Source organism: Aotus nancymaae, unplaced genomic scaffold, assembly GCF_030222135.1.
Source record: "Aotus nancymaae isolate 86718 unplaced genomic scaffold, 86718_ANA_hifiasm-v0.15.2.pri h1tg000025l, whole genome shotgun sequence".
Taxonomy (NCBI): domain Eukaryota; kingdom Metazoa; phylum Chordata; class Mammalia; order Primates; family Aotidae; genus Aotus; species Aotus nancymaae.
Genome location: NW_026988438.1, coordinates 22,613,963 through 22,640,625, shown reverse-complemented (window position 1 = coordinate 22,640,625; position 26,663 = coordinate 22,613,963). Strand labels below are relative to the sequence as shown.

The 26,663-nt window shown below is 43.6% G+C and overlaps 1 protein-coding gene across 1 annotated transcript in view; it reads right to left on the bottom strand.

The window, feature by feature from the left end:
• Nucleotides 1-24,924, bottom strand: part of TMEM243 (transmembrane protein 243) — a 30,319-nt gene extending 5,395 nt beyond the window's left edge. Inside the window, exons 1-3 of the mRNA XM_012440420.3 lie at nt 24,630-24,924; nt 2,255-2,305; nt 1,121-1,225 (exon numbers count right to left, since the gene is read on the bottom strand). Coding sequence (XP_012295843.1) covers nt 1,121-1,225; nt 2,255-2,305; nt 24,630-24,707 — 234 coding nt within the window. The 5' untranslated portion in view covers nt 24,708-24,924. The remainder of the gene's footprint in view (nt 1-1,120; nt 1,226-2,254; nt 2,306-24,629) is intronic.
• Between the last annotated feature and the right edge of the window lie 1,739 nt (nt 24,925-26,663).

The window sequence follows — 26,663 nt, the reverse complement described above, 5'->3', positions numbered from 1 at the left end:
CAATTTCAAATTTCATTAGTGCGTGTTTATTCCCCTAAATGAGACATTCTCCATATTCTGAGGTCTCTACATTGCTCAGACCAATGCAGCTAGAATTTCATTCTTACTCTGAGTTTTTTACATCCAAGATCATACTTATTCCTACTTTCTCAGTTTACTTTCCTGTTTTCAAACCTGTATTGGTCCACCAGTCATTTGGCAAGCTATTCAAGAACATATACCTAGACATATTAGTTAACAGTAAAGGAAGGCGACATTTAGATTCATATGATTCATACAGTTGATTCAGACTGCTATACAAAATAGGGCTTCCATAATGTATATATTTGGATTAAACTAGTTCATTGTTAGTCACTTTAGGCTTGAAGTTAGTGGGGTGGACCAGTTCTTTCGGGTCATGGGAGTAAACAACAGGATCAGTGAATTAGAACACTTGGAGATGTCTCCTGGTTTACTTTTAACTCAGATTAAGCAAATTACTATTATGATTTAAGAGATCAAAACAATTGTTTTTAAGGGTTTACTCTTTGATTCTGCCTCTCAAGGGACATAAAACAACAGCCAACTAATGAATGATTGAACACTGAGGTGCCACCACCATCCTTGTTTCTTTACCAGAAAAGAAACATTTGAAGTAAATCAAATATCACAACAATATAACTGCAGCTTTAGATTTCCCAGGAGGTTTTGGTGTTTAAAATACTTCCACTGTGGAGGACAAACATGTAGATTAAGACTAATTTTGTAATCATTAGAATTAAATCCAGGGTGCTCTATGTCTTCCCTTAGCAGTAACTGGCATTTCCCAAAGACTGTTGGCCCCTATATAGTCCTTGAGTAAAGATGAATTAAATCTTTGGTCACCTAAATTAGTCTTTCCATTATTTTTTTTTTCCTTTAGCTATCATGAGAATAGAGTTTCTCTTTGGGGTTACAACTTTGGGATTCAGGAGAAAAGAAGAAACTAATTTTATTGAGAATGCAACATACTTTTAGGGGGAGAATGGGGATATAATTAGAGACCTTTTTGTGTAGACCCAAAGCTCTGAAAATTTCTGTCCCAAGCATTGCAACATTAAACCCTCAAGAACATTCTGTTTAAATTCTCAACGATACTTACAAGTACGCAGGCGGTAATGCTACTCAAAGAGATGCAGACAGCAAAAAATATATTCAGCGGTTTCGGAGGTAGTTGAGGGAAAACAAAAGCACTGATGAGCGTTACCTGCATGAAGAGAAATTCTGTAAGGCCTTCGTAGTTATTCCAAGACCTGTAATTACTGATGAGTCTAAGCAACACAGTACGACAAAATACTTCACGTCGTAAAATTTCATCTGCCACCAATTTGCTTTCTAGAATGTTAGTACAGTAATAAGTAATTATAAATATGTTTGAGTTATCTTAGTACTTCCTCCTTTTCTTACCTTTCCCTTATGAAAGGAGAGAAAACATTAGTTAAACTAAGCTGATCCCAAAATAACCTCATTAAACCTCACTCCTAGGATTAATGATTTTTACTGGAAAAAGTTCTAGCCATTTTGTTTAAATATTCCTACCAAAAATGAATATAATCAAAGCTGGTTTTGCTACAACATGAAACACACTGAAAGACTTCTAATATGTGGTTCTGTTTCTATCACAGATGCCACATTACAGGCAATCTTTTCATTAAGCAGCCATGGAAAAAACAAATTCTCTTAAATTTAATGAAAATGTGCCAGAAAAATGTCAAATTATGGAAAATACAGCTTTTAAGAATTTCATTGTGATAGCTCCAGCTGTATTTTACAGGATGTATACAGTAAAATTACTATATACTGTGACCAAGTCTTTTTAAACTTGACCAAAGGGTAATGGATGTTATGTTCTTTAGGAACAAAATAAAGCATTAATAGAAATGGGGAATTACGGTATATTATGACAGAAGAAAGTGGCTACTAGCCACTGATATTTTTACAAATTTACTAGGCAAAACATAGTAAACTCAATTATCTGAAAACCAGACTTGCACTATTTCACATATTCAACCAGTGGGGAGAGGGTGTGAAAATTAGCTACTCCAGTTAGCAGTTGCAATTTTGTGGTAATAAAATTAAAAGCACTTATTTAACTATGACTGGAATGCTCATGCTCATGTCCTAGCCCCTTTTAAGTATTTTTTTGTGGGGGGAATTTAACTGAACCATAATTAATACTCAAGTTTTTAAAACTTTGGCTAAGAGCCTGGGTGAGGCACAAAATAAAGATACTTACTAGAATCAGTAAGGATGTTAAACTGCCAACGACTATATTGATGATTCGATCCTGAAAGAGAAAAGAATTTTTAAGCCATATGTGCTTGAATCCATGTTACCTTCAGTATAGTACAAGGCAAGGCACTGGAGTGGTTTACAATAAAGAAACCCAAGGTCCAGCCCTTCTCTGAGCTTTACATATAAAACTACCAAAGCAAAGTGTACCAAGTCATAAGAGTGGAAAACATACTTTGGGAAAAGGCCAACTAGGGAAAAATGAGAGGACGTTTACACTAGAGTCTTGATTGGGTTAGTATGGAATGCGGAAGGCAGGCTTACAAATAATGCATGTGCTGCTGAAAATGGTAAGAGCCAAAGCAGAAGGAGGGCACCGCAGGAATGGCCAGGCCAGAGCATCGGTTATAAGCATCAGGAGCCATGCCAGGGGCAGTGGCTCGCACCTGTAATCCTAGCGCTTTGGGAGGCCAAGGCGGGCAGATCATGAGGTCAGAAGATTGAGACCATCCTGGCTAACATGGTGAAACCCCATCTCTACTAAAAATACAAAAATTAGCTGGACATGGTAACGCAAGCCTGTAGTCCCAGCTACTCGGGAGGCTGAGGCAGAAGAATCGCTTGAACCCAGGAAGCAGAGGTTGCAGTGAGTCAAGATTGCGCCACTGCACTCCAGCCTGGCGACAGAGCAAGACTCTGACTCTGACAAGTATCAGGAACCAGACTAGATGTAGAGTAGCATTTGGAACTATATTTGTAATATAGCTTAGGTATCCTTGTCTAATCTAAAAGTAGATGCTATGGTTAAAAGGGATGGATCCTACAGTGCCAAGACTTGGCCCTTGCAATCTTAAAAGATCATCCAGTCCAGTAGTTTTTCCAAGTTATTTAATAGTGAAAGCCTTCAGTATATCTTGACTGAATGAAGAACCCACCCACTGAGCTTTCTTGTCATTCCCATCCCCACCGCAACCAACAATAAAGAAGTATTTGAAAACCTGATCCAATCCTAATTTTACAGGTTAAAGTAAATTTAGGCCCAGTGTGGTTAAATTATTTGTGAAAAGACACATAGCAAGTTAGAAGCAATTCTGAAACTAGAGATTCCTAAATCCAGGTCACTGGTTAGAAGTAGTTTCAGGTACTATTAAAAAGGTAAAGTATAATAGGTTGCAGAAGTACAGATTAAAGTTAGGGTTTAAGACCTAATTAGGAAACACTACTTTATGACCAATAAGAATGGTACGCAGTCTTATTTCTGAGAAGTCAAAGCTGAGTCTTTAACGAATCGGTCATCTGCTACATTGTTTTGACAAGGTCTGAGCAAAGAACAGCAGGATATGGAAGGTAGGCTGCCAATAAACAAAGCCTCAAGGATGGGCCGGACACAGGAACAATCACAGAGGAGCAACTGAATTCTCTTTTCCAAGTTGTCCGCTTTTAGAGATAAGAATCCAAAGAAGTTAACGAGTCAGGCACAATTGGGAGGGAAAGTGTGTAAGAAAGCCACGTATTGGGTGTGCATGATCTAACCAAGGACAAACCACAACTCTCCAAACCAAGGCCACTGCAACTGAAAGGTCACAGAACAAAAGAAACTGAACTCCTAACTCCAGAGGACTCAGAACAGATCTTACCACCACCTCAGCTAGAGAAGCGTACACAGCACACGGGAGCCTGAAATTAGGACCACTTGTTAGGAAAGGGACCCAGGGACAAGTCACCAATCACGTTAACTGTTTCCCACACGGGGCGAATAAATGTGTGTTTAACATAAAATGTATATAGAGACAAAATGTATGGAAGCCCCACTGTTTGTGAGAAGAAAGAATATCTGGCTTCTCTCTCTGAGCTCTAGGAATTTCCAAAACAAAAAACTGTACACCTCACAACAGCCCTCCCACCAACAGAAGCCAAGTCAATAAATCACTAACTGCCAAATGGCATACAGCAGGTTGCCTACCAGGATCAAAGTAGGAGGAAAATAATGGTAAAACGATAGTAACTATGCCAAGAGCATTCACCAATACTCCACTTAAACATTCTGGGATGAAATGGCAATATGACTATTTCACAGGCAGCAAAACAGGCTCAGGGAAACAGAACTTGCCCAAGGTCTCAATACCACTAACTAATAAAGACAGGATTCAATGCCAGGCCTCTTTTCCCCATTTATACTTCTCACCCAAAGAAAACCTAGAATGCTAGTGCTGGTCTAGACAAAGATGGCAAGTGGCAGATGACACCTCAAGAAGCCTATTAGCAAAGTACTACAATAAATGCTTATCTTTCAAGAATGAATATTTCCTCATAGGTGACTTTGTTCCATGTAGTTGAATTTCTCCACATAACTGATTTTGATCATCCTGATGAAAATATACCTGAACTTTAATCAATACTTTCCTGCCTGCCTTTTAGACAGTCACTGAACGGAATTCCAACTGATCTTCATGAATATCAGTTATTGTTATAATGCAGTGACCCCTTCAGGGATTCCCAAGGGGATGAACTATTTAGGACATGGCAGAAGTGTTTCTCAGAGTATTTTCTTTCTCCAAGACAAGGCCTTCTGCCATCAACATAACCAAGAATCCAGGTATGCAGAGTTAACTTCAAAAGCCCTCTTCTAATGCTCTCTCTTTTAAACTTGCTACTCAAAATGTAGTCTGTGAACCAGCACATCAGCCTCACCTGAGAGCCTGTTAGAAATGCAGAATCTTAGGCCTCACTGAAACCAGCAAAATCTGAATCTGCATTTTAACAAGATCTGGTAATTTGTGTATGCATTTAAAATGGAGATGCAGTGCTCTAAAGTTTAGTCTAAAATAAGCCATTCTTAAATATTAAGTTCAAATCACAGGGTGGAGCTCCTTTCCTGGGGCTAGAGATTATTTTTCAGGGCTTTAGCAGCTAGCTCTTCTAGCTCCCAATCTCCAAAGAGGATAATAGAGAATAATTAAATGGCTAGTTAATTAACACTTCAAAGGACAGTTTGGGGAATATGCTCCAAATCAGAACTAGAGTGCATGAAGAAAAGTGAATATTACATTTAACCTTTGCTGTTAATGGAATAAACAAACTCAGATTTCTACTTCTATAGCTAGTCTCTATTAAGTCAATTATTTCTCACAGAAACTAGCTCTGTCTCCTCCCTAGTTTTATTTTCACTCCAGTTCTACCTACCATAACTCATCTCTCCTACCAGAATTTTAAACCTTGTACGATTGCTTATTTTCACTCCATAAGGAAGCTTGACAGGAGACCAGATGGCAATTAGCGTGGATCCTTGCCTGCTGAGAGGACAGGATACAGATTTAGGATATCCTTCCCAAAGACCAAATACTCTGCAACAGGTTAAGAGATAGTCTGAATTCATATACACATGAACATAAAAATAAACATTGTGTGCACATACACATGTGTATATATAGAGATTTCACATATATCACCTCATAAGCCATTTATTTATGCATTTAAACATTACTATAATTCAGATGCAAATACAAAAGTGAATAAAACCATCTCTACCTTCCAGAAGTTTACACTATCCAGAGTTCAGGAGGACACTAAGAAGAGAGAAAGTGAGCTATCTTGGGCAGTCAGGGAGAGAATACTAGAGAAGTCAAAACTCTGAAGGTCTAGCAGATGGAAAGGAAAGGAAGGATGGTTCATGAAAGAAACTCCCATGGGAGAGCAAAAGCATTGCTGTTACAGAAAAGCAATGGGACATGTGGAGATTGTTGACCAAGTTTCACGACAGCTGAAAGGAGAGCTAGGTTGCAATGTAGAGTGAAGAGATCAGCCTGAGCCCGAAGGATTCATATCTTTGTCTTCCTTTGAAATGAGGAAGAAGAAAAAGATGGAGGTATAATGGTTTGTATCTGGAATGGTGCAAAGAAACTCTAAAGCAAGTAAGGAATATGTTATCTCCATTTACCAATGGGTAACTAGGTTCCGTAAGACTGACTTGCCAAAGGTCACACATCTAGGTAATGGCAAAAAGCCTCCTATCCAATGCTCTTTGCAAAACACAAGCCTAATGAGCAGTTCAAAAGGTCTAACAGTCCTTAAACTAATAAATAGGGACCTCCAGACAGTCAAGAAACCAAGGTTCTCATCTCATTCTACCATGAGCTAGCTTTGTGACCTCAAAAGAATTCCTTAATCCATTTGACTGTCAAATGAGAAGACTGGGCTAAATGATACCTGATTGCTTCCAGTTCTTACACTTCATGGTTCTGAATCACCAGACTGCACTTGGGCCAGAGACGAAGGACTAATCTCCTAGTGATTAAAAACCAGAGAACCCCTATACTTGCCTGGTCAGTCATTAGCCTACTAGAGAACCTCAAACTCATTTCAAATGATCAGGTGGTAATGACAGTCCTGGGAGGAAACTGGCAAAAACATCCAAAATAACCAAAAGCTAGCTCTGCCCTCAGCTGCTCAGCTCCCTGGAAATATCCTGGTTCTAAACATTTTGGAATGCTAACATAGCAAGCAACATTTTATTCAGCCTTCCATTTCCATGGCAATGTTTTGCCTACTTCCAAAATGAATTTGAAGGGCATGTGCTACTATAATAAAACCCTATCCTCATTAACCAATGATAAAAAGGCAAAGACAAAATTTCTAAAAGGGTTTGGAGAAGGGGGTGGGGTGGGGGGAGGGGGGAGGGGAAAAGAGTTAAAGAATTTACAAATGCCAGGTGTGGTGGCTCACTCCCGTAATCCCAGCACTTTGGGAGGCCAAAGTGAGAGGATCACTTGAGCTCAGAGATTCAAGACCAACCTGGAAAAAATACTGAGACCTTGTATCTACAAAAAATATGAAAATTATCTGGGCTTGATGGCATGTGCCTGTAGTCCCAACTACTTGTGAAGCTGAGGTGGGAGGATCACTTGAGCCCAGGAGGTCAAAGCTGCAGTGAGCAATGATCCTACCACTGCACTCCAGCCTAGACAGAGTGAGACTATCTCAAAAAAAAAAAAAGAAAGAAAAAGAAAACATTTCTCATTTAAACTCAAATGTTAGTATAAAGTACAACACAATTTTAAGTTCTCACTAATAAAAGTAGGCATACTGGATAATTAGAAGAGTCAAAATTCTCCTGGCTTTAAAAAAGAATTTGTCCCATGAGTTGGGACAAATCTAGGGACACAAAAAATGCCGATAATTCATACACAGTCATTTCTTATATTGGTCCATAAAAAAATCCCAAAGGCGAAAAAATTTTTGCAATCTACCCATCTGACAAAGAACTAAAACAAATTTACAAGAAAAAAACAAGCCCATTCAAAAGTGGGCAAAGGATATGAACAGACACTTTACAAAAGAAGACATATATGAGGCCAACAAACATACGAAAAAATGCTCATCATCAGAGGTCATTAGAGAAATGCAAATCAAAACAATACTGAGATACCATCTCTAACTGGCGATCATTAAAAAATCTGGAGACAACACATGCTGGAGAGGATGTGGAGAAATAGGAACACTTTTACACTGTTGGTGGGAGTGTAAATTAGTTCAAACATTGTGGAAGACAGTGTGGCGATTCCTCAAGGACCTAGAAATAGAAATTCCATTTGACCCAGCAATCCCATTACTGGGTATATATCCAAAGGATTATAAATCGTTCTGCTATAAGGACACATGCACACAAATGTTCACTGCAGCACTGTTTAAATAGCAAAGACTTGGAACCAACCCAAATGCCCATCAATGATATACTAGACAGGGAAAATGTGGCACATATACACCATGGAATATTATGCAGCCATCAAAAACGATGAGTTCATGTCCTTTGTAGGGGCATGGATGAACCTGGAAACCATCATTCTCAGCAAACTGACACAAGAACAGAAAATCAAACACCGCATGTTTTCACTCATAGGCAGGTGTTGAACAATGAGAACACATGGACACAGGGAGGGGAGCATCACACACTGGGGTCTGTCAGGGAAATAGGAGAGGGACAGCTGGGGGTGGGGAGTTGGGGAGAGAGGGCATGGGGAGAAATGCCAGATATAGGTGAAGGGGAGGAAGGCAGCAAATCACACTGCCATGTGTGTACCTATGCAACAATCTTGCATGTTCTTCACATGTACCCCAAAACCTAAAATGCAATAAAATAAATAAAAATCCCAAAGGCATAATATCAACTCACAGTCCCAAAAAAAACTCTTGGGTGGTTAAAATACTGCTCCCAATTTTGACTACTCATCTGTATTAGTTTTCATGCTGCAGATAAAGACATACCCCAAACTGGGTAGTTTGGAAAGAAAAAGGGGTTTAATGGACTCACAGTTCCACATAGCTGGGGCAGCCTCACAATCACAGCATGTGGTGATAGGCAGATCTTACATGGTGGCAGGCAAGAGAGAAAACGAGAGCCAAGTGAAAGGGGAAACCTTGTATAAAACCATCAGATCTCGTGAGACTTATTCACTACCACAAGAACAATATGGGGGAAACTGCTCCCATGATTCAATTATCTCCCACTGGGTCCCTCCCATAACATGTGTGATTATGGGAGCTATAATTCAAGATGAGATTTGGGTGAGGACAAAGCCAAACTATATGATCATCCTTCACAGCTCAACACAAACATCAACTTCACTGTAAATCCTTTCTGGGCACCACTCTGGGCACCTCCCCTCAGGAGGCAAGCCGTTCTTGTCTCAGAGCACCCAGATCACTTTGCTCAGTCTTTACACTTAACTACATCAAAATAAAATGTATTGCTTGTGTTCCACACTAATACTGGCAGTTAGTTAACAGTGAGAAAGACAGTCTACAGTAGTCCCCCCCTTACCTGTGCAGGATACATTACAAGACCACCAGTGGATGCCTGAAACCCTAGATAGTACCAAAGTCTATACATATTCTGTTTTGTCAATCAGATAACCAAGATGACTACTAAGTGACTAATGAGCAGGTAGCATCTACTATGTGGATACACTAGATAAAGGGATGATACATGTCCCCAGCAGGAGCAGGATGGAGTGAAGGTTAATCATATTACATAAAACAGCATACAATTTAAAACTTACAAATTGTTTCCAAAATTTTCCATTTAGTATTATTGGACTATGGCTGACTACAGGCAACAGAAACCTAGAAAAGTCAAAATGTGGATTAGTGGAAACTACTACACTTGTTTTCCTTCCCTACAGTGTGGCATGCTGTAGGCACTCAATGAATGTTGAGTAAACGAAAGACTCACAGCAGAAGTGGCCAACAGCTTTTTCTTTAGCGTGTCTCTCACCAGTAGAGACTATTCATCTCATCACACCACTCATCTGGGGCCTGGCCTATTGGAACAGAATGTGCCTCACTGCTGCAGGACAGGCATGCAACAGCACCACAGAAGCTGTGGCCTGGTCCTGCAGACCAGGAGGTCATTATTTTCCAGCCACAAAGGTGTAAGTAACACCCTAACAGATGCCTCCCAGGCTAGGCTCTGTTGTTCCCAAAGAAGTATCAATGGTAAATCATGGGGCTCTCTGAGGTCCAGGTTTTCTTGAGCACAAGCCCAGTTACTTTCTGCTAGAGCAGAACCAAGGACTGATTTCTAAGGCATCACAGCTCTGAACTCCAGCTGACAAATTCATCCTTTGGCAATGCTCCCAACATTCCCAGAGAGGGGCAAGGCAAAACAGAGAAAGCTCTTTGCAGAAAAGCAAAAGTCTGGATGGACAATGCCATGAAAACATTCCCTTCTACATTCTTAGGGAGAAGGCAGGGCAAAAAGTGGGAAAAGACTTTTTGGTGTTACTTCTAAATTTTCTATGTGATTACACAAAAGTCTTTCTCCTCAGACAGCATCACATGGAGTCCTATAGACCCACATCCCTCACCAGGTGCTCAATCCTATTTCCAGGTCAGACTTTACACCTGCAAGTGTCCTCCTCTGTCAGCCATGCTACCTTTGGAAGCTGTTTCACATGAGCAAACTGCAGCCTAACAAAGCTCATGCCCCTGTGTACTCGGCTGGGTCTCACTGGGCTGGGAAAGAGTGGGAAGCCAGGGTATTCCCTGCCCCTCAGACCACGCTGGGATGGCAATTTCAGTAATATCTTCTTTTTAAAGTGTATGTCCCTGTGCAGTCTCATGCCAACATTTTCCCTTCCTTTTCTCAGTTACAGCAAGTATTTCAGCACCTGCCATGCCAAATCCCTTTTCCTCCTATCCTCCTCCCTCCCCATCCTCAATGGCCCCTAACTATGGTCTTTACCCACATCCACTTAAGAGCCTCCCTACCAATACGTGACCATGAAGTCAGCAGTTCCAGCAATGCATGGAAGATTCCCTAGTGGATGTGTTCATCTGTTCTGATGCTTTCTTTGGAAACCTAGCCCCAGGTCACCCCCAGACCCCCAACCACTTCTAAACACCAGCAATAATCCTTGCTCTAAAGTCTTTAAGCTTTCCTAACTACAAATGTCAGTTTACTCCTCTGTTTCTTCCTCTACCTTGGAAGGTCTGGGAAGGCAAGGTCCATGTCTTCCTCATTCACTGTTGAATTTTGGCTCACCATGTACAGCTATATGGCTGAATTTCAGTCCAAGTTGTGCACCCTGATCAACCTGCATCCAACCAGAGGCAACTGCACTTTTTTCTAATTCAGACAAAGTCAAGCCACATGTTTGTGAGGGCTACCACTACACAGGGTGTAAATAACCTTCCGATTGTACAAAGGTGTCACTGTATGGGTGGGTGATGGCACTGGCCATATCACTCTGCCAACCACAATGCCTAGCAGAAGAGATGATCAATATTGGTTGAAATAACACAATAACTGGGCTTAATACAAATTGATGTTTTCTATGCTCAGCTGGGCCTTCATTGTATTTCCATGACCTCTTACTTTAGGTGGACTGCCCCTACTTCCCTCTGGAAAGCAGTTTGAAGCTTCAGCTCTCCTCAGGTTCCCAGTCCCATTCTTGAAGACTTTTACATCAGTAGAGATCTGTATTAATCCATTCTCACACTCTGAGAAAGAATTATCTAAGTCCAGGTAATTTTTAAAGAAGAGAGGTTTAATTGAATGACAGTTCCACATGGCTGGGGAGGCCTCAGGAAACTTACAGTCACAGTGGAAGTTGAAGGGGAAGCAAACCAGGTATTACATGGCAGCAGGAGTAGGTGGGAGAGTGTGGAAGAGACAGGGAAAGAGAAAGGGGACAGAGGAAAAGAGAGAAGGAAAGAGACAGAGAGAGAGAGAGAGAGAGAGAGAACGAGCGTGAGAACTGCCACACACATTTAAATCACCTGATCTCATGAGAACTCGCTCATGAGACAGCACTGGGGGATTGGTGCTAAACCATTACAAACTGCCCCCACGGCCCAATCATCTCCTTCCAGGACCCTCAACATGTGGGGATTACAATTTGACATGACATTTCAGTAGGGAAACAGCCAAACCATATCATTCTGCCCCTAGCCCCTCCAAAACCTCATGTACTTATCACATTTCAAAACCAATCATGCCTTCCAAACAGTTCCCCAAAGTCTTAAACTCATTCCAACAGTAACTCAAAAGTCCAAGTCCAAAGTCTCATCTGAGACAAGGCAAGTCCCTTCTGCCTATGAGCCTGTAAAATCAAAAACTAGTTATTTGCAAGATACAACAGCGGTAGAGCCATTGGGTAAACAGACCCATTCCGAAAGGGAGAAATCAGCCAAAACAAAGGGGCTGTAGGCCCCATGCAAGTTTGAAACTCAGCAGGGCAGTCATTAAATCTTAAAGGTCCAAAATAATTTCCTTTGGCTCTGTGTCTCACATCCAGGCCACACTAATGCAAGGAGTGGGCTCCTAAGGCTTGAGCAGCTCTTCCCCTGTGGTTCTGCAGGGTACAGCCCCCACAGCTGCTTTTACAGGCTGGCGTTGAGTGTCTGATGCTTTTCCAGGCATACAATGCAATTCGTGAGGGCTCTCCCTTGCAGCAGACTTCTGCCTGGACGTCCAGGCATTTCCATACATCCTCTGAAATCTTGGCAGAGGCTCCCAAACTCTTGCCTTCTGCACACCCACAGACCCAACACCATGTGGAAGCCACTATGGTTTGGGGCTTGCACCCTCTGAAGCAACAGCTCAAGCTATATCTTGGCCCTTTTAGCCACAGCAGGAGCTGGAGTGGCTGGGACACAGGGCACCACAGCCCAAGACCTGACCCACAAAACCATTTTTCCCTTGTAGACCTCTGGCCCTGTAATGTGGGGGCTGCTGTGAAGATCTCCGATATTCCTCCTGGAGACATTTTCCCCATTGTCTTGGATATCAACATTCAGCTCCTCTCAAGCAAATTTCTGTAGCTGGCTGGAATTTCTCCCCAGAAAATGGGTTTTTCTTTTCTATTGCATGGCCAGGCTGCAAATTTTCCAAACATTTATGCTCTGCTTCCCTTTTAAACACAAGTTCCAATTTCTGATCACCTATCTATGAACACATATGAGTGCACACTGTAAGGAGTAGCCAAGCCCCATCTTGAATGTTTTGCTGCTTAGAAATTTCTTCCGCACAATACCCTAAATCATCTATCTCAATTTCAAAGTTCCATAGATCTCTAGGGAAGGGGGAAAATGCCACCAGTCTCTTTGCTAAAGCATAGCAAGAGTGACCTTTACTCCAGTTCTCAATAAGTTCCTTATCTCTATCTGAGACCACCTCAGCCTGGACTTCACTATCCACATCACTATCAGCATTTTGGTCAAAACCATTCAGCAAGTCTCTAGAAGTTCCAAATCTTCCCACATCTTCCCGTCTTCTTCTAAGCCCTCCAAAATGTTCTAACCTCTGCCTGTTACCCAGTTCCAAAGCTGCTTCCACATTTTCAGGTATCCTTAAAGCAGTACCCTACTCCTGGAACCAATTTTCTATATTAGTCCTCTCTCTGCTATAAAGAACTACCTGAGACTGGATAATTTATAAAGAAAAGAGGTTTAATTGACTTTCAGTTTCACATGTCTAGGGAGGCCTGAGGAAACTTAAAAACATGGTGGAAGGTGAAGGGGACACAAGGCACATGGCGGCAGGAGAGAGCAAGCGAGTGGTGAGCTGCCACATGTTTAACCCATCAGAGACCATGAGAACTATGGTCCTAACTGCCCCCATGATCCAATCACCTCTCACCAAGCCCCTCCCCTTCAATACATGGGGATTACAATTCAACATGAGATTTGTGTAGGGACACAGAGCCAAACCATTATCAATATCCTTACAAAACAAGACTCTAAGAAGGAGAGGAAAGTTCCTCTTCTCTAATCTCCCTTTCAGCCTGCAAAGGACAAAAAAGTGACCTAATTCTCTGCCAATCCTGTGCCCATGCCCTCGCTCCATTTATTATCTGTATTCTTACCCCTATGTTGAATCTCTCCCTCATGAAGGAATCATGAGATTCTCATTCTTTCAACATGAGAAAAGCCTTCCTCCCATCCTGGTCACACTTCAGCATAAACATTCATTCTCTACTCTTTCTGCATGCTAAGTGGTAGGAAAAAAATAAAACTGGGTAGATTAAGAGTGGCCAGGGTGAAGATAGGGGGTAGAAGAGGCTGTTTTAAAAAAGCAAGGTCAAGGAATCCCCTGAGAATGTAACTTCTGAGCAAGGGCCTTTGTAAGAAAAAGGAATGAGACATGCACGGATCTGGGAGAGAAAGGTACTGTCGACAGGTCAGTGCAGCAAGTGCAAATGCCCTGAAGCAGGAATGACCTTAGCGAATCGTGCTATGCTTTGAATAATGGTGGCCCTCCAAAATTCACGTTGAAATTTAATCCCCAAAGCAAAGTATTAAAAGTGTGGACTTTGGGAGGGAATTAAGTCATCAGGGTTCTGCCCTCATAGATAGAATTAACACCCTTATAAAAGAGCTTGGGGGTGAAGGGAGTGCTCTCCTGTCATTTCATCCCCTTCAACCATGTGAGGACACATCGTTCCTCACCTCCAGAGGACACAGCAACAAGACACTATCTTGGAAGCACAGCAGCCCTCACCAGATGCCAAACCTGCTGATGCCTTGATCTTGGACTTCCAGCCTTCGAAGCTGTGAGAAAATAAATTTCTCTTCTTTATAAATTACCCAATCTGTGGTATTTTGTTATAGCAGCACAGACTAAGACGAGTTGGAAGAACGAAGAGGAGGCCAGCGTGACTAAAGCTGGCACAGAGGAACAAGCATTTGTTGAATGCTTTTCTACCTTCCCTGCAGTGCCTATGACCCAGAAAAGACATGTTATACAGCACCTAGCACATTTTCCGGGATGCAGAATGCACTTTGTTAATAATTGAATCGAGGATTTCCACTGCTTCTGCAAAGAAACACTGAGGTGAGTACTCTTTAAGAAAGAATATAAGTACTCCTTAAGTAAGAATATGCAAGTTTAATATGTAGGGTTTTTTTTCCCCTCAGCCAGTTAATAAAATTTTTTTCTATCCACTTTAAAGTGTGTTGAATGCATGGGTGAACTGAAACGTACTTTGCAGTACATTTGCAGTTAGTCTTAATTTTTATGTAGTAGTTTAATTGTTCTGTGATTAATGGACCATTGAAAAATCAGTCTTCATTAATTGTTGGGATTTTCTTACTGGCCTTATATAGAAGGATATAGATATCCTCACCCATTATTTATATATTCTACCTTTTATTCATGTGGCAAAACTACTCTTTTTTGGTATTAAAAAACGTAATTCATTTTGTTAATAAAGAGTTGGTGTTAAAAAAAAAAAACTGAATAGAATAATATGTACATGCACACTCAACAAGCTTCCAGAAGAAAATTCAAATCCTCAGCACATCACTACAGGCTCCTTATCCAGCCCAGCCTCTTCTCTAACCATTCCTTCCATGTCCTGGGTGTCCAATCACAAGGGAACACTGAGTTCCCTCACCATTTCCTGCTCCCACCCCTTAGAACTCAAGCAGAACCCACTGCGTGGGACTCCCTGTCACTTCCAACTGCCAAAAAATCCTACTCCTCCTTCCAGGTCCAAGACTCAGAAGCCCTCCAGATTGATGCCCCAACAGCATTACCCCTTCCTCCATACTGTGGCAAGCCAGGTCTCACTAATGCAGGCCTCCATTTCAACTGTCTCACTGACTGAGTAGCTAGGTCAAACATTAAAAGCTGATTGAGCCAGTGCCCTTATACAAAAGTCTGGATTGTAACAAAGAGCCCACCAAGAGTTTTGCCTAGGCTTTTCCCGGGCCTTGAAGCATGACAAGATAAAGAAATAATTCTTAACAGGATGTTTTTAGGATTAAGGCAACTCCCCAGGCCTCCACAACCAAGTTTATTGGGGTCAAAAGGAACTCCCCAGATCTTTATGATTTAGCAGGAGATACGATAAGGGTAATCACCCCAGCACCTAGACCCATTTAGATTAAGTAAACTTACAAAGGCTCCAGAAGAAGGTCTTCAGGACTCAGACCTTAGTGATAGATTAAAAGAAGTTAATCACTTATGTGTTTAGATGAACGCACACTTACATGTAGACATATAGCTTAGAAGGTATATAAGCTATGGAAAACTTTTCAATTTTGAGTTGGTCTGGTGATAATTTCCAGGCCTTCTCCCTATAACCAGTTGCAGAAATAAAAACTCTCCTCCTCCCCAGTTCATCTGCATCTCATTACTGGGTCACGAGAAATAGCAGGCCAACCCTCGTGGTTTGGTCTGGGAACAAAACCTCCTGGCACTTTGTTCTTCCTTTTATAAAAAGCTCATTCCCATTTTATACTCACTACTTACCCTCCCTACCCACGCATTCTTCAGGTCACTGAAGACAGTGATTGTCTTCTCCTGGGAGGGGCAGAGGGCAAGGCAGCAAATTCCGCATCTATTAAATGAAATGCCCAGAGGGCGCTACTTCCTACCACTGTTTACCTGAACTAGTGATTCAGACCCTTGAGCCACATCCTGCAATTCTGCCTCCAAAGTTCTGCATTTCTCGAGAAAACTTAAGGGTTCTAATACCATAAATAAAGTTTGATTCTTAGAAATGACTTTGCTTCTCTTCTTCCAAATCACAGTGGAAAACTTCTCACCATAAAACCTGTGGAAGTGGCCTAGCCAGAAGCCTAAGAGGTCAAAAAAAAAAAAAACCATACTGAGAGGATGCAAAATGTGGAAGAAGGTTTATTTTGAGCCCAGTCGAATCAAGAAACCTCAGGCCCTGTATCCAGGGATTTCATATGGGTCCCTGAGAACAGCATGGCTCTCCCTGTACAGGAGCTTCCCCTCGCACCGTCACCAGAGACAACCAGAGGGATAGCAGCCACACGCGTGGAAAGCAAGGTGACATTTTTGTCTCACTGGCTAACTCTAGGACACAGTAAATTACGACCCACAGGTACTACTGTTCTGAGACTTTCCAGAGCAATGCCGGACTTTGAACAGTGCCAAGAGCAGAGGTGGTGCACAAGAAAGCATTTATGAGAATTCAGGCCTACCCACCCTTTACAACTTTCACACTCAATTCTCTCCCAAACACATGACTTCCACTGCTATATGTGGACCTGTATTCAAGTTACAACTTTTAAGCCTTAGTTTTCATATTTGTACAACAGTCTAACATGGGGGGGTTGTGATCGAGGATTAGAAGAGAATACACATAAAGCCGCTAAAACAGAGTACCTGACATTCAGTAGAGGGTCAGTAAATGGCAGGTAATATGGTATTTGCACTGTTTATGCCATGTCTAAGGGGGAATCTCACCAATGAGAGATCAAGCTCCTCAGAGCTGACAGAGAGCTGAGCTGGCCCCACACCTTGGCCTCAATTTATACAGCAGCCCCAATTTCAAATGCATCCCACCGTTCTCACAGGGACATGAAGGTTTATCCAACCACACATTCCTTCAGGAGCTCAGAAAATATGGTCACTATACCCATACGTAGCCTATGAGCCAACCATAAGAAAAAAGTGACTCAATTCAGTAAGTCCAGGATATAAGCAAAGACCAGCAAAAATCACATATAGAAGAAAATTCAGTAGACCATCAGCTTGAGGCCAGGCCTCAGTTTAAGTTTTTTTTTTTTCTTAAATACAATATTATATTTACTACTGGCCTCTGCTATATATAGCTCAGCAGAAAGAAAAAGAGAGAGAGAAAAATGACTGTAATTGCATGAGAGCTTGACGCACCACTTCCTGTTTTGAGATCTAGCATATCCAGGTATCTAAACAACAGTCCCTGCCTTCTACTGTGGGTTCAGAATGTCCGAAGAATGCAGGTTACTTTTTGATAACGCTAAATTCTCACTTTGCTTTAAACTTAATATACACGAAATCAAGAACTTGGTAAGCCATTGTCCCTAGGCTAAAAAGGCTACAAAAATGAGAAAACTGGCACCTGCCATTTAAGAAGAGCTTATTTTCTAGTTAGGAGGCAAGATCTGCATGAGTCCCTCACAGCACAAGGACTAAGTGCCAGGGGGCATCTTTGACAGCCAAGCTCACAGAAGGAAAGCGAGAAGACGCTGGATTGCAAGGAAGGTTCTAAAGTGAAGAATCAGACCGAGCAGAATTCAAATATTTAGAAAAGAGAGGACACAACAGAAAGGAGAGCAGCATTTGTGAAGAGCAAGGAGGCAGCTAAAGGAAAGGGGTCCCTGGAGAGGTATTAGCCTGGACTGGGCTTACACAGAACAAGACTAAGGCCAGTGCATCTCAACCCTTCCTATGCACCAGCATCCCCTGAGGACCTTCCAGAAATACCAGTGCCTGGGACTCACCCCCAGAGATTCCAGTCTACTGGTCTAGGGGTGAGAGAGAGAAAACTTAGAGTACTAAAAAAAAAAAGTTATGATATTTATTTTTCCTAATTACTTTTTCAGCACAAAAAAAGGCAAAGTTGTTCTGGCAAGCTGAATGAGAGGGTAGGAAATAACTGTTTCCCCTTTGGGTGACTAGCCCTCCTTTGAGAGATATAGCTGTGCTTGGATGATCACCTAGAAGCTCTGTCTAGAGGAAATACACTAAAGCCTGCACTCCTCAGAGAAAAGCACACTGGTAGCTCTAAGACAGGAGTGAGAGGGGCTGTCAGCACAGACCCAGCTATCTTAATCACAGTGAGGGAATGTGTTCTCTTTCTGGGTCCACAGGGGGGGAGTAGTTTGAAGGGCAAGAACTTCCCAGTGCCATGTCCCCCTCCCATCTCTCTCCATCCAGGAAATTTAACTGTTTATGTTTGAATTTCACAGGCGTGAGAAGAAACTCAGCGGAAGTTCTAAGGAACTCCTTTCATCGGCCAGGGGTCTTAGAGAAGGTGGGGGTTCCTCCCAGGTTGAAAGTCCCCTTCTTTTACTCCTCTTCAGACCGCATGTTTGGGTCCCCTTCCGCAAACAATGTCTTCATGGACGCCGTCTTTCTCTCTCCTGGATTTCCCCTCTGGGGTCCCCTTCCACTCTCTCTCGTGGAAGCCCGTCTTCCCTCCTAAACTCCATCTCTCTCTATTCCCTTCCACTCAGTGTGGAAGCTCTTTTTCTCTCCTGGATTCCATCTTTCTGGATTCTCTCACTCAATGTGAGAGTTAGCTGTTTCCTTCTCTCTCCTTCTCCTGTTTCTCTCTCTTTAAATAAAATCACTTTTCTACAAACACTTTTGAGTCCAGCATTTACTGCACACTGAGCTGTGGTCCCCTCCTCATTCTTGAGAGGGCAGGAGACCAAGAACCTGGAGAAACGTCCTCTCAGGGGAGCTGAGGGCACCCTGAACCCCAATATTACAATAGCTTTCTTTTTTACTTTCTTCTTTGCATTTTTAGACATTATTTTATCACCACCCCTACTGACCCTTGTATTTAAGCAACAACAACAAAAATGGCATGAAGTAGCAACTCTAATCTTAAATGATTATTTGCAGAAGCCAAATGCCTCAAGTTTGAATTGCCTAACATTAATCATAAAAAGCCCTTGCTTTTCACCATCTTTGTTTGCTTTTTTTATTGGAGGAAGGGGGATAAACGAAGATACTTTTGTCTTTGAGGAACTAAAGATCTGAGTCTCAGAGGCCACTAACTTGCCTCCTTCACAGAGGTTCTCCCTCCCACTATGGTATCTACTGGAGAATTCAGTGTATGTGCCTTCTCTTCAAGTCACTGACTTCATATATCACATCCAAGAAAGAATAAAGGGGCAAGAACTTGGTCACCACCCTTCTCAAAGGATGAGTCACTTATTTTGTGATCAGTGACCATCCACAGAGTAGGCTAATCTAGAAACTGGTTTGCACTACATCGTACCACGTGGAGAATTCATTCATCCTTTTCAAAACCATTTGCCCTAGCTATGGGATGCTGCTTTGCTTTCTCCACTGAGAAAACCATTCTCTCCCTCCGCTTCTAGGTTTACCAGTCTAGATGAACTGAAGCTGATTTCAGATGATTCCACAGCCAGCTAACAAGTCGAGATCAAGACTGACTCAGGAGCCCAGAGAGTAATTTAGTGCCCTTCTAACATAGACAGTGGGAAAGACTGCCCAAGCCGTGTGTTATACTAAAGCAAACTTTTAAAGGTAGTTGTGGGCAGAAGAGGGGAGGCTATCTCCAGGTTTTACTTCACACGAGGGGAGGGAAAAACAGAGGAAGGAAACTCATTGAACCATGTTTCCCAAAGTTTCTGTAGAAACTTGTTTAGTGAATGCTCTTAGGGAGCCGGAGGTAAGAACTGGGTGAGGCACTGTGCTAGGGCTAAAAAGGCCACACCACCTAAACAGTTTAGAAAGTGCTACCTACCCACCCTCACCAACTAGAGTCACAATGAAAACTGGCATATTAAACCTTCCAGGAGTCCCACAGTAAAGAAAAATGTTTCATAAATGCGGCTATGGAACCACCATGACTAACACATAAGCTGTCTGAAACGGCTGGGCATCCTTTATCTAAAATGCTTGGGCCCAGAAGTGTTTGATTTCAGGCTGTCTTCGGGCTTTGGAATATTTCTATATACTTGAGACCTCGGGGTGGGACACATGTATCTTGTGTACACAGCCTGAAAGGCAAATTTTATACAGTATTTCAAAAATTTCTGTGCATGAAACAAAGTTTGTGTTAAGTATTTTTGCGTGCCAATTCCCACTTGTAACATCAAGTCAGTGCTCAAAAAGTTTTGGATTTTAGAGCATTTCATACTTTGGATTTGGGACATCAGCCTGTGTTAGCCATACGTAGTTGCTGAGAATTCAGATGGGCTGTTAGTGTAAAATACATATTGGATTCCAAAGGCTTAGTACAAAACAATTGTAGAAATATCTCCATTTGTTTTTTGAGACAGTCTTGTTCTGCCACCCAGGCTGAAGCACAGTGGAGCGAGTCTGTAGCTGGGACCACAAGTAGGTTCCACCATGCCCAGCTATTTTTTTTTCCCTCGTACTGACAGGATCTTCTATGTTGCCCAAGTTGGTTTCAAAATCCTGGGCTCAAGTGATTCTCCCACCTCAGCCTCTCAAAGTGCTGTGATTACAGGCATGAGCCACCGTGCCCAGCTAAAAATTTTTTTAGTATTGATTATATGTTGAAATGATAGTATTAATAGTTTGGAAATATGGGGTTAAAGTAATTAGTACTTCACTTGTTTCTTTATACTTTTTTATATGGCTACTAAGGAATATAAATTACATATACGGCTGCTCACATCATATTTCTACTGGATAGCACTCTTTCAGAAAATGCTGAGCCACAACACAGACTTGGAAACTTCAGATATTTCTTACCATCTTGGTATCTGTGCTGTATTTCTAACCTGAAAGAGAAGTACTATAGCACAATACTGGGGAATAGTTTAAAAAAGATGTAAAAATTATCTGGGCATTCAAACTAGGATTCATAAGACAGCCAACCTAACAACATAAAAATTCCATAGGTTTCAAGGAATGAGGTCCATGTTTCCTACAAAAATGAACACCTTTCCTTTTTGTCAATAATCCCTAGGACGGGCACAATGGTTCACGCCTATAATCCCAGCACTCTGAGAGGCCGAGGTTTGAGACCAGCTTGAAAGCATGAGTTTGAGACCAGCCTGAGCAATATAGAAAGCCCCATCTCGACAACAAATTAAAAAGTTAGCCGGGCTTGGTAGAAAGCATCTATAGTCTCAGCTACTCAGGAGGCTGAAGTGGGAGGATCACTTGAGCCTAGGAGGTGGAGACTGCAGCTAGCGGTGGTCGTGCCACTGCACTCCAATCTGAGTGACAAAGTCAGTCCCTGTCTCAAAAAAAAAAAATCTTTTAGATATTTATGGAGCAATAGAAAACTGTTTCACTTTGCCTTTCTATGACTACACCTGTAAAGCTATTCCTAGATAGGAATACACTTGGAATGAACAATTTTCATGCTGAAGATTGAATCTGGGATTTCAGTAACTGAAATTACTATGTGCACCCAGCACAGATAAAGACAAACGTTCCTTGAGGGATTTCCCCAAGAGGATGCTGCTCAAGGCCAACTTGGTTATATATTAATATTATTGTTCTATAATAGATTTCATTATCTCTCAGTCACCTCACAACCTGAGGCAAACCACTTTAACTCCTATGTTCTGTGAAAGGCAACAGGTTATGCAGATGTCTGGAGTGCTTTGAGAAGTAAAAACTGTCTAAGTTACTACTGACCTCACTATTCAACTCATGAAAGGAAGTTGGTGAAACATTACCAGAGGAAACTACTTTTATGACTGAACCCTCTCTGAGGGTTCTTCCACTTCCTTTGTTGTATAACAGAAATAAGAACACCCATCTCACAAAGGAAGTTGATGATCAAACAAGGGAAAGCTGAATGCCCACCATGTTGCCTGGCACCGGGGAAACACAAATGCACTCTTCTCCGCTCTTTGAGCTTCAGTTCTCTTCGTCTTAAAGTTAGAGTTTGCACCTAAAGTTGAGAGGCTATTTATATCAGTTCTCATAAAGCAAGTAAGATTACAAAATGCACAGGAAACCACCTGTCAGACTAGGACAGGAACTGGGCTTTACGCTTTCTCGATTTTCTCGGAACTGGTAGTTCACTAACAGCAAGTTTCCACTGTCAAGTGGCTATTGTGGTGTTTCCTGGCATGTAAAACAGCAAGCTGGAGACATCCACACACAACGGCAAGTGATAGGTTTCTCAGTGTCCCCAGGACCCTGCTCTAGCAGTTGCTGTCCTCTGTAGAAATGGCTCCACTGTAACATGTCCTATCCTTTCACTATTGAGGCCATTCCTGGGCCTCACCCTCTCAGGCCCTCAAATCTTCATTTGCTGTGAACACATACGGATGCCTCTCTTCTCTCCAATGTAGCATCTCCATTTGTATACATGTCTTCTCCCACCCTCAGACTACGGGTCTCTCTCCCTTCTCCATTCCGTGGAATTTCTCTATGTCCAATCACCCTGTTCACTTCATAGAGGGAGCTAAAGGGAGAAATATTGAGACATCAGGAATTATTATATATTAACTTTTTTCTCTGAATAGCTGAAGCTATGATTACAATGCCCTAAAGTTTCCTAAATAATCGCAGTGTGACACATTCTTATAGTAAGTAAATATGCAACAAAAGATTCATTTGGAATAGTAAAGTTCTTGGATGGGTTTCAAATAGATCATGGGCAATAGGAAACTTAAGTCATTGGACGTTTTGTCCCAAGCTAATTAGAAAAACATCAATATTTCTAAGTGTCTGCATAAATGGATGAGTCCATTTCCAAAGTTATCTACCTCTATAATTACAAGAGCAATGGGTTAAAAGAGGTCAGGGGTCTGGATCACCCAGACCCCCAATCTATGTGCTGAAATACAGTGAGGAGGCCCTCTCTTAGCTCTTGGGACAGATGGACAAATTTCCCATACAAAAGCAACCAGTTCTCTTCTCTACCCCAACATGTCCCTGTCATAGCACAGATCCAACCACATCACATTTGTCTACATTTTTTTTCCCACCTGACAGGGTTCATTGGCTCCCCAGGGCTAAATATATAATGCTCAATAACGTTTGCATAAGATGGAAAATCTACTGGAGGAGGTATGCGTCTCAAACCAGGAGCACTGTGGGCTGGGATTACACAAAGCCACAAGATGAATAAGGTGCATCTTCCTGGAGATAGAATTTAAAATGCTTTCCATATTAAAACATTTTGATTGAAAAGAGAAAGTAAAATCCACGTGGAGTTTAAAAAATAAAGTAGTCCTGTGGCAGCCTCACAGCTTCCAAATTCAGGGCTATCCTCCAGACTGCTAGGTGTACCAGTTCCCTATCCTGTCTGCTGGAGGGCTCCTGCGAAAACTAAGAAATCCCGGAAGCTCTGGACTCTACATGTGCATTACCTTTCGAGAGCTGAAAGCAGTTTATCAGAAGTCCAAGATCACCAATGCCACTTTTTTTTTCTTTTAGGCCAGTCAAGTGAAGCAGGGGGATTGGAGAAGGAACAAAGAAATCTGTAACTGGCTGTGATCAGTTGACAGCCAACCAATGCCACTTTCTAGGTGAAAAAATGAATTAGGCGTATCTTGCCCAAAGTACTCAGAAAGTTAATGCTGACGATAGAAAAAGATCTCTCCTCAATTGTTGGCCCAGCACATCACATAATTAATCCTTTTTAAAAGATGTTATGCTTTTTAAAGTCTAGAATAATGTACGATAGCTTGTTTGGGTTCAGGGACCCTTTGATCACTTCCTGGAATGGAAGCTGTCATTCTAGAACCCCTCACCTCAAGTCTCTCCCCTCTCACCCTGCTTGCTGCTTCACTGCTCAGCAGCGAACCCTTAAGAGCTCTGTAAACAGGAATCAGAAGCACCCCTTTTCGGCTCTCTTAGAAAGCTCTGTAAACAGGAATCAGAAGCAACCCTTTTCGGCTCTCTTAGGAAGCTCTGTAAACAGGAATCAGAAGCACCCCTTTTCGGCTCTCTTAGAAAGCTCTGTAAACAGGAATCAGAAGCACCCCTTTTCGGCTCTCTTAGGAAGCTCTGTAAACAGGAATCAGAAGCACCCCTTTTCGGCTCTCTTAGGAAGCTCTGTAAACAGGAATAAGAAGCACCCCTTTTCGGCTCTCTTAGGAAGCCGTGGGCGCACACCTGAAGCCTTTCAAGAGTCAGTGCTCCTGCTGAAGGTGCAGCTGTGCAACCACTAAATCCACCTCCCCTCCAGAGAGGCTTCCCCAGAAGGGCTTCCAACCACTCAGAACTTTCTGAACTCTTCTCCAGCCTTCAAGACTCTTGGCCAGCCATGTGCCAGAGCAGGCGACAAGTGGCCGGGTAAACACCCCGAGAGGGAAGCGGGATTGCAGAACCAGCTTCCTCCCTAAAAGTGCTTTTAGGAGCCGCAGAAGGACCCGGCCGGGACTCGGCGGGAGGGCGGGCGGCAGACACACCCCCGTCCGCTCCCGGCGCCACGGTCCGCACTCACCTTGGCAGACGTCTCCCCGAACAGCGGTCTGTTGTCCAGGCCACTGGTGCCGTAGGTCCTGGTAGCGAAGTCCTCCATTTTGGGGTTTCTTCACTCTCCCCAAGCCACTTAAAAGCCAGCCAGCATGACGTCGCGAGCTCTCAGGTTCACACCGCAAGCCTCCTCCTCACGGCTCCCGCACAGCCGAACCCGAGTGGGCAAGGACGGCGGCGGGTGGGCGCTCACGCCCGGAGAACCCGGCGGCTCTACCCCGGCCGCGCGCACCTCCTCATCCAGAGCAGCTGCCGCAGGAAGTGGAAGGAAACAAACGCTGCGTGGCGGACTCGGCGGGACGCCCCGCCCGGGCGGCTCCCGCTTCCTCAACTCTCAGCCTTGGGCGCCGCGCGGCTCCCCGCCCCCGGGCCCCTGCGCTCGCGCCGGGCCGAGGTTAGCGCCGCCAATCGCCGTCCCCCCGCCCCGGAGTGACTCCCACGTCTCGCCCCCCCCGCCATTTTTTACACAGTAATTTCCCATGTTTTCCCAGTTTTCTACAGTGAGCACGTATTCCTCCACGTTCGAGGGAGAAAAAGTTTTCTCGGAAGAACGCGTTGCGAATCCCTCCCCTAGCCCTCTGCGCCAACCCCCGCTCCGCTCCCCAGCGGCGGGAGAAGTGAAACTGCCGGAGCACAGCCCGCGCTCCGCACACCCTCCCGCGGCGCAGCGGGTTCAGGTCGCGGCCGGGGCCGAGCCGAGCAGCTTGGATCCGTCTCCGGTGTTGCAGCTACCCGGGGCCGGCGTGCTCGCCGCGCCTCCCGCCGCCGCTCTCCCCGCGCTCTCTGCCGGAACCGCGGCAGGAGTATGGCCTGGGCACAGCCAGAGGGAGAATCCCGCCTCGGCCCTGCCCAGATCGGCCCCGCGCCCGCCTAACCTGGACAACCCCTTGGAGCCCGCACACCGGAGAGCCCTGGCCGCGCCAGGGAGCGCGCGCCCTGGGTCCACACCCGCGCCGGGATCCGATGCCACGGCCGGGGGACGCGGGCCAGATGAGTGGGAATAGACCCTCCTCGCTGGCCGAGGGCGGGCGCGCGGTCCCGGCGCAGCGCTGCAGATCCCTTCTCCGCTGCTTCTCAGCTCCCCCGACCCGGACCCGCGGCCTCCGTCCACAGCCGGCCCGGCCCGCCCAGCCCAGGTCGCGTCATAACCGAAGCCACCAATCCCGCGGGCCGAGGCGCCACACTGGCTGCGGAGCTTTATTTCTAGAGGTGCCAGCTTATTCCCCGCGGGGCGGCCAATCTCCGCGGCTACACGTTTCTCAGCTGCTTAGTAATTAGTGTCCATGCGATCCACGTGGGCAAAGCACATTTCTGCAGATAGCCTTACACCTGGCTGAAAGCACTTTAAAAACAATCGACCTGCTTTAACTCCCTCAGTCTTCGCTTAACGAGGACAGAATGGCACTCACTGGTAATTTAGATTTAGGGTTGTTTGCATGTTTGCCTTGATTTGTTGTGTGACAGGGATCTTATGTTGTTTACAGAAACAGTCAGGAGGCAGTAGTGCTAGATACTTATTTGACTTGTCCACTCATGCCGCCAGTGATGGTGCTGACTAAGCAAGTTTGCAGCAATGGAGCCAGTGCTTCCCGTACCAATCTCCTCTTCCAGGCTTTAGGGCATAGACAACTGCAAGTGAACAGGTCATGAAAAGTAACAACGTCACTCTACATTTCGAATCATGTATAAATATTAGGAAAAAAATACAGCTACCGTGGATTCTCAGGACACTATATAGTACCTAGATTGAAGAGAGCTCTGAAAACGTTTGTGTGCAGGGAGGGTCTGGGTTGGAAGTTGTACCCACACAACATTTAGAATCCAAGCCATGATTCCAGGCGACCACCCAGCAGTTTACGACAAGGGATGGCCTAAAAACCATGTCGATACATAGATCTGGAATTTGCAACACGGAGTAGAATTAGTATGGTGCATATCTGATCTACAAGTTACGTTTTTTACGAATCATGTTTGTTTGTTCAGGACATCCTGATTAAACAGC